Here is an 8766-nt window from a genome sequence, read left to right on the forward strand (position 1 = left end):
CACACAAGTTGTTCTACCAAAGAATGGTTAAAGAAGAATAAAGTTAATGTTTTGGAATGGCCAAGTCAAAGTCCTGACCTTAATCCAATTGAAATGTTGTGGAAGGACCTGAAGCCAGCAGTTCATGTGAGGAAACCCACCAACATCCCAGAGTTGAAGCTGTTCTGTACGGAGGAATGGGCTAAAATTCCTCTAAGCCGGTGTGCAGGACTGATCAACAGTTACCGGAAACGTTTAGTTGCAGTTATTGCTGCACAAGGGGGTCACACCAGATACTGAAAGCAAAGGTTCACATACTTTTGCCACTCACAGATATGTAATACTGGATCATTTTCCTCAATAAATAAATGACCAAGTATTATAATTTTCTCATTTGTTTAACTGGGTTCTCTTTATCTACTTTTAGGACTTGTGTGAAAGTCTGATGTTTTACAGTAGGTCATATTTATGCAGAAATATAGAAAATTCTAAAGGGTTCACAAACTTTCAAGCACTACTGTAGCTTTTGAGGAACCTATGAGAAAAAAGTAAACAGTTAAAGTTGCTGTAAAAAGCCACATTGTAAATCCCAGTTGACTGTGATTGCTCTGTGAAGTACAATTTAAGGCAAACATAATAATTTAATTTATGTGAATACAGGGAATCGAATAATAGCAATAAGATCCTGATGGATTCAACCCGAGATGCCACGAAGCCTTTTGTAGGTTTGGCCTTCAAACTAGAGGTAAGATGCTGTGCGTATAAACCAACAGTGAACATGTGTAGTTTATGTATTAGTTTGTCGACTGTAGAACCAGAGACTACTTCAGACTTTTGCTTAATTTTAGATGATGATGATGATGATGATGATTATTATTATTATTAGAAAGTTGTAAGCAGAGTTGGAATTTCATCACAATCTAAAAGTGCTTGATACATTTTCATGTTTTAACACATTGTGTGGATAATGACCTTCTGACTGAGATTTTACACTCGTAGTTTTGTCCTCTTGTGTCCCACCTTCTGATTTCTGTCTGTCTGTCTCTCTGCGTGTCGTCATAGGCTGGACGTTTTGGACAGCTGACCTATGTGCGTGTATATCAGGGTTGTCTAAAGAAGGGCGAGTACATTTACAACACGCGCACAACCAAGAGGGTTCGTGTGCAGAGGCTGGTGCGCCTCCATGCAGACCAGATGGAGGTGAGTGTGCATCCATGCACACGTTTTTGTAATGCTTGTTTTAAAATAATATGCATTACATAAACGTGACCTTCCATAAGCACACACTGCATATTTAAAATGTACATTATTGATATCCTGCATTTAAAATGGGGGAAAAAAAAGCAAGAACTTGAATATCTGTGCAACTGATCACCTCCCACAATATTCAAATGAATGTAGAGCACAATAAAATGGGGACATGTGTGCTACAAAATTGTGTATTTTCAGACATCCTACAAAAACTCCACTTCATGGAGGTAGCACCACCACAACTGATGGCACAAAGTGATTCATTGCAGTAATATTTACATCATGTGTAATGCGCTCTCTCTCTCTGTCTCTCTCTTGCCCGCCCACTTGTGAACTCTCAGTAAAAAACAAAACCCAGCAGAATTTATGGGATATTGTATACAGGGTTTCCGCGGAGTCTTAAGTCTTAAAGTCTAAAATACGAGCATATTTTGCATTGTAGGTCTTAAATGTAATTTTGTGAAGTCTTAAATCCTTACGTCCATTTACCCCATTCGCTTTTTTTTTGTTAAATGCATTGGTGATGTTCATAATAGGGTTGGGCGGTATCCAAATTTTGATACCTTTAAACCGTCTCTGTGTTTTCCTGGGGTATACGGTATTACCGAGAAAAAAATAATATTTTGTTTCGGCCTACTGTGTAACGTGCGCCTATGCCTCAAATGTACTATTTTAAAAGCAGCATAGCGAATTGTGTGCATTGTGGTATGGATTAAGCAGCAAAGCGAATTTTGTGCATTGATGAATGGATTAAGAGATATTTCAAAGCATCACGCAACTCTTCCTTCATCTTGAAAATAGCATTCAACTGTTTACACATGTCTGCGTTGAAACGCCATTTGCAGCACTATTTCACCTGCTCCATCAAAAAAAAGTACACGATGAGCAGGATCATACCCTTTCAAGCATGGGAAATAAAAAAAAGAAAAAGAATCAACCAACACCCAAGTCCGTTTAGACTGCGCGATAAACCATATTCTTCAGCGCAAATGAGGCGAACCTAATTCAAATGCGTGATAGCTGCACAAGGCAAAATCATATGGGCCCACGTCATGCCATGGCGGGGAAATTAATAATCAAATGGCCTTACCTTGCTTAAAACGTTGTCTTGATCACATAACTCCTTACAATTATTCCACTTAAATCCATACGGTTTAAAACACCCAACAAAGATAGCAAGCGCATTGCTAATTCCCACCAGAAACCTAACAGTTTACGCTACGATGTTTTCTTCCGTTTCTTCAGTAGATGACATTTCAAACGTTTATTACCCACATCCCAAATGTCATACGTTATATTATTTTACCTTGTTGTTACTCATGTAACCTACTCAAAACACAACTCATTGGAGAGATCTCGTGGAAGTGGAGTACCCCAGGCTATGGTGTGCCTTAGGGGACATATTAGATTTTTCGTTTGGTTTGAAACCAAAATACTTCCACACTGCCGATGCTGTATTTTTTTTTTTTGCCACTAACTCGTTATCTTGACTTGCCATCTTTCAACCGCGGTCTCAGTCTCTTTTTTTTTTTTTTTTTTTTAGATAGGACAGTATAGAGAGACAGGAAATGAGCGGGGGAGAGAGAGACGGGATCGGGAAATAACCTCGGGTCGGAATCGAACCCGGGTCCCCGGATTTATGGTACGGTGCCTTAGCCATCTGAGCCATGACACCCCCGGTCTCAGGCTCTTGCGAAGCTTTCTGTCAGACTCCAAAATGTCACGCAGGGTTGCCATGGTAACGACATAAACAACCCTGCACGCGATGAGAACTTCTTTAGGAAATTGATAGAATTAGTGAAAATACGATCACACAGTTATTCGGGATGATCTTCAATTTATTATTTTATATTATGACCTCATGTACTCCATATTTATTTAGATATTATATATTTTTTTAAAATGACGGTAATGAGACCGATACCGTTGGTACTTTTGGATACCTCGGGATACCTTCTTACCGTAATACCGCCCAACCCTAGTTCATAATTAGTCATATAGGCTAGGCCTACTTAGTGTCAGTAGGCTACGCTGCAAACTACAAATGAGACACAGTGGAATCCGGCATCTAGCCCGGTTGGCATGGTGATGCACAGGGCATGGCACGCACGCATTTGGACAGTAGATCCCAAAAGAAGCAAGGGAGATTGTCACGGTTTGTAGCAAAATGGGCAAATGCAAGTTTAATGACTGCTGGCTTGAACGCAGTGACTTTGTAGACTGGTTAAAACGTGTACCAAACAATCCGTTTGAGGCGTACTGCACATTGTGCAAAAGAACACTCAAACTCAGCACCCTGGGTGTAAAGGCACTGGAATTGCACGCGAAAGCGGAGAAGCACCAGGCTGCCCATAAAAGTCTGCAACAATCGCATGCCGTTACTCAATTTTGTTCACCGTTGTCAGGTCCAAGCACATCTCGAGACGGTGTATCAGCTAACTCCGTGCAAACTGTAACGTTATAACACACAAACCGTACGGAATCGAATGCCTCATCCTCAAGTGATTTGCGGGATGTCTTTGGCTCCACTGCAACTTGCACTACGTTCACACTGCAAGGCTTAATGCTCAATTCCGATTTTTTTGTGAAATCCGATTTTTTTGTGAGGTCGTTCACATTAGCAAATATATGCGACTTGTATGTGATTCTCAGTATGAACGAAAAGCGACTTAAGTGTTCCGCATGCGCATTGTAGGATACGACGACGTCACACGCAGTGAGCATGGCCAGTGTTTACGGAAGTAACCTAAAGTTTCCTGTGTATGACAGTAGCCAGCATGGAGTACCTGGCGATGATGCAGTTGTTGTTGCGACGGAGCCAGAACATGCACAATAGCCTGATGTTAAGGAGGAGGTTGAGAAGGAAGAGGGCAAGGGTTTTGGCTCAGGCGTTCTGCGGGGTAGTGACCGCAACCTCCGTTCAAAGGAACATCAAAGTCATGTTGTTGTAACTTTTTTTGAGAGACCCGCCGCCTACTTCAGCTCAGAATAGTGAAGTTTGTGGCTTGTTGATGACGTGTAAGTCGGATGAATGCGACCTGGCGGTTCAGACTGAAGTCGCATATGAAAAGATCGGATAGGAATCGGAATTAGGACCACATATCCAAACGGCCTGGGTCGGATTTGAAAAAATCGGATCTGTCTCGTTCATATTGTCAATAAAAGATCGGATACAGGTCACATATGGGCGAAAAAATCGGATTTGAGTCACTTCAGTCTGCAGTGTGAACGTAGTGCTTGTTCCTCATTAATGCAAGAGCGCACCCTAGGGATGTAATGAGTTCATTGGTGAATGATGATAAATTTTGTTATTTTGAAAGTAATTCAGGCTCTCCCAATTTTCTTTATTTTTTTGTGCGGCATACCGTAAGTCTTAAATTTAACCTGTTATGGTCTTAAAAAGGTCTTAAAAAGTCTTAAATTGAATTTGTTCAAGCCTGCAGAAACCCTGTGTATATTATTCTGTCCACATTCACTGGATATGAGCAGTCACACGCTCTGATTGGCTACTCTACTACTAGGCTATCAGCTCATATACCATGAGTAGAGGAAAAACAAAATGGTGGAGCATGTTGCTGAACCAATTGACGAAATAAAAACTACTCGAAAACAAAACCCCAAAAAGTACAAAAAAAAAAGCGCAACAAAATATGGAATGAAAGTATTTGATGGTAAGAACATATCTTTTTTTAAATTATTATTTTTCAAGAATTTTTATAGCATTTTTCACAAATTGCTACTGTCATTTCGCCAGTTTGTTTACATTCTAAGCAGAAATTTTGTTGGACGTTTTGTATAAAGTTTTTATTTTAATGAATTTGCAAAAAATAAAAATGCTGTGTTTCTCAAAATCCAGTGACTGTGGATAGAACAACAGTTATTCCACTCAATCTTGTCGTACATGGCTTATAGCCAACTCTGCGCTACTCCCCTTGTTGGCCAACTGCTCATATACGACTAGGTTTTGTGGAATAACTGCTAATTATTTCTGGGCACCATGGAGCCATTATTGAGTGAGGTGGGATGTCTGCATTTTGGTTTTCAAAAGTGTTGGAGATAATTAGATCACTGCATTAGGGTTTTGTGACTAGTAATCCTGTGGGAAGACCTTTTATTTATTTATTTTTAAATTTAATCTGGGTTGTAATTCATCAGCTTTCAAACACACAAGAAATGTTTTTGATTTTCCTTTAAGTGTCTGAGAATCTTGTATGTGGTTTTTTTTTTTTTCTTTTCCCCCTAAGGATGTAGAGGAAGTGTATGCAGGTGACATCTGTGCCCTGTTCGGGATCGACTGTGCCAGCGGAGACACCTTTACAGCTCGCGCAAGTTCTAACCTTTCTATGGTATGTTAAATACTAAATGAAATGTATTTTTGTGCAAACGCCTTAAGATATTTTAAGATAACTGTGGTTAGATTTAAAATAAATAAGGAAAAGAATATGTTGCAGTTGTATGTTTGGCTGTGTAGCTAAAAGAAATTGCTTTTATACACAATCAAGTTTTTGTTATAGACAATATCATCAGGCTATCATTTATGTTTAATTACTTGGGGAAGACAAAATGTGAATTTGAATGATCATTAAAATACGACTCCTTGTACAGCACTGTGACATGCAATAAATACACGGGACTGTTTGAGTAGACAGTACACATAGCGACAGAAGTTATTTGGTGGTTATGTAAACCTCAGCAGAACAACTGTACAGAATCTCTCCACAAGTCATGTCACCCGTTTGATATTTTTGTAGCTGTACTTTAGTGCGTGTTGGATGTTTCCATATCCCATGTACTTGCTCAAATGCATATTGAATGCGCTTTATTTTGTGTTTGCGTGTTGAGCAGGAGTCCATTCATATCCCCGAGCCAGTCATCTCGATGGCTATAAAACCAGCCAATAAAGTAAGTGCTGCATTTAGGTATATTCCACTGACGCATACATAAAAATAAAATATGCAACACATAACTACTCCTCCATTATGTCCTCGGGTCCCTTTAGAACGACACGGATAAGTTCTCCAAAGGCATCAACCGCTTCACCAGAGAGGACCCCACTTTCAGGGTACATTTTGAAACGGAGAGCAAGGAAACCATTATCTCAGGCATGGGAGAGTTGCACCTGGAGATCTATTCCCAGGTATTGCACTACATCCACTAAATAAACCAAAGATAAAATGGACTTGAATCTTTTCATAGTGTTTTTTTGAGGTTTATAATTTCCAAGGTAATTCTGTCTGTTAATGACTTAAAACTTCTTAAGAATACTTGGTTATTAAATCAAAAGGGAAAGTCTTCCGAGTCATTTATGACTTGGTGGTGTTCAGACAGATAGCTGCAATCTGAGGGGAAAAAAACAAAAATTGAGTTTTATAATTGGATCCATGTCACATTTATTGGTGTTTTCACATTTGATTAGAATTGGATTTCCAGACACATAACGAAGTTTGATTAGTCAAATCGGATTTTGTGGTGTTTTTTTCAACATTTGATGGAAAAACAAAACATACAAAAACAGCCTGAAGGCAGACCAAGGAAGGACATAACCCAAGACATAACCGAAAGCTGATCTAACTCCTTTTTCTCTTGAACTGAATGTGTTCAGGCCTGTGCCCTAATGAGTCTGCCCTAATTTCAAACATTATTCATAACACAGAGCCAAATGTCCAAGTTAGTATGGAGAACGTCCAACCAAATATATTAGGTCTAGCTGTGCCGCACTACTTATTGTATGAACATCTGCATTGGTGGACAAATGCCACTGTGGTCATGTGAGCAAAAGCAAAAACGGTCCAAGCTAACAAATCAAATTTGATCACTTGAGGACTATTGGCTTTAAGAAATAAATAAGATTTGCCTTGCTATTGGGACAAATCAATGAATAGGTTTTGATTTGTGTTGTAGAGAATGGAAAGGGAGTATAACTGCCCATGTGTGATGGGGAAACCTAAAGTGGCCTTCAGGGAGACAGTGACCAGCTCCGTGCCGTAAGTACCACAGTGCTGATGCAACATTTAAGTAATATTGACTGGTGTTGAGTGGCATATCAGATATTCCGTTCAGCTAGCATGATATTGAATGAATCGAAGACGAGTTCAATATTATGCTAGCTGAATGGAATATATGATATACCACGAAAAAAAGCCTATTATTTATACATACACATTCCTTTTGGGTGTTCAACGCATCTTTCTCTTTCAAAATTCTCTTCAGATCTTCCATATTTAATGAAGCAAACCTGGTGGCCATGTTTGTTTACAAATTGTCACAGTCACTCGCTAGCACGGAAGTTTTACGTCTGATGTGTGACATCATGTTGCCTTGACAGCAGTGCAATATCGTAAACCATATTCAACGCTCATTCTCCATTGGGTAGAGTGACGTAATACAAGTAGGATAAGCGATATGCTAACAATATTGCATGCTGTCAAACCAAATGAATGAAACCCGCTAGAAAGGAATAGAAAACGTTTTTATTCCATCGAAAAAGTGTCCTGTATGTATTGTAATTAAATAATATTGGCTGGCTTTGAGTGGTATATCAGATATATTCCATTCAGCTAGCATGATGTTGAACGAGTTGAAGATGAGTAGCTGAATGGAATATATGATACCATGGAAAAAAAAGTCAGCCAATATTATGATTATTATACATATTCGAAGGAACGATTATAGATTTTACAAAAAGTTAACAGGGATGTAACTTAGCAATATTGAATGCTGAATCTGATCAAAGGGAATTCAGTGTTCTGCCAATCCAATGTACAAAGTCAAAATTCTAACAATAAAAATGGTACAAGTCCAAAAAGCCTGAACAACAATCCAACTTGTATACAAGCTAGATCCAGGTTGACAGTTCAAAGTTAATTTTGGTCGTAGTTAATTGTTACATTGCAGTTGTTCAAAGCAAAAGGGTGAAGTCCTGAGTGAAGTCCTCCTGTAAACGTCTCCGTCACTTTTCCTCACTTCCAAGTAGAACTTTATATTTCTGCTATTGCTCTCTCTTCCAGTTTTTCAATGTCCGTTGGTATGTTTTTCTCTTGTAGATTTGCGTGAAGAATATCCAGTGAAGTTTTTGTAGCCTTTCGGGTGTTCAGCGTGTCTTTCTCTTTAAAGCTTTGGCTTTTAATGAAGCAAACCTCGTGGCCATTTTTGTGAACAAACTGTCAGTTACTTGCTAGCACGGAAGTTTTAGATCTCTGACGTGTCTCTTTTCCAGTTTTTTGATGTCCGTTGGTACGTTTTTCTCTTGTAAATATGTGTGACGAATGTATAATGAAGCTTTTGTAGCCTTTTGGGTGTTCAGCACATCTTTTAGTTTGTTTATTTATTTAGTACTTAAACCGAGCACTGAATTAACCCCGTCTTTTCTCTCTCCCGGCTGACAACGAAATGATTGTGCGCATGCGCAAAAGAAAAGTTTTGTCATTGGATCTTTGCATGTGACGTTGCGTTGTCTTGACAACGTGCAATATTATAACAATATCGCACGCTCAATCTCCATTGGGGAGAGTGGCGTAATACATGGAGGATAAGCGA

The 8766-nt window shown here is 39.1% G+C and overlaps 1 protein-coding gene across 1 annotated transcript in view; it reads left to right on the forward strand.

Annotated features, from left to right (window-relative positions):
• Nucleotides 1-8766, forward strand: part of gfm1 (G elongation factor, mitochondrial 1) — a 38984-nt gene that overhangs the window by 11464 nt on the left and 18754 nt on the right. The window contains exons 8-13 of the mRNA XM_060905831.1: nucleotides 640-724; nucleotides 1042-1179; nucleotides 5475-5576; nucleotides 6076-6132; nucleotides 6230-6367; nucleotides 7132-7214. Coding sequence (XP_060761814.1) covers nucleotides 640-724; nucleotides 1042-1179; nucleotides 5475-5576; nucleotides 6076-6132; nucleotides 6230-6367; nucleotides 7132-7214 — 603 coding nt within the window. The remainder of the gene's footprint in view (nucleotides 1-639; nucleotides 725-1041; nucleotides 1180-5474; nucleotides 5577-6075; nucleotides 6133-6229; nucleotides 6368-7131; nucleotides 7215-8766) is intronic.

Source organism: Neoarius graeffei, chromosome 23 (genome assembly GCF_027579695.1).
Source record: "Neoarius graeffei isolate fNeoGra1 chromosome 23, fNeoGra1.pri, whole genome shotgun sequence".
Taxonomy (NCBI): domain Eukaryota; kingdom Metazoa; phylum Chordata; class Actinopteri; order Siluriformes; family Ariidae; genus Neoarius; species Neoarius graeffei.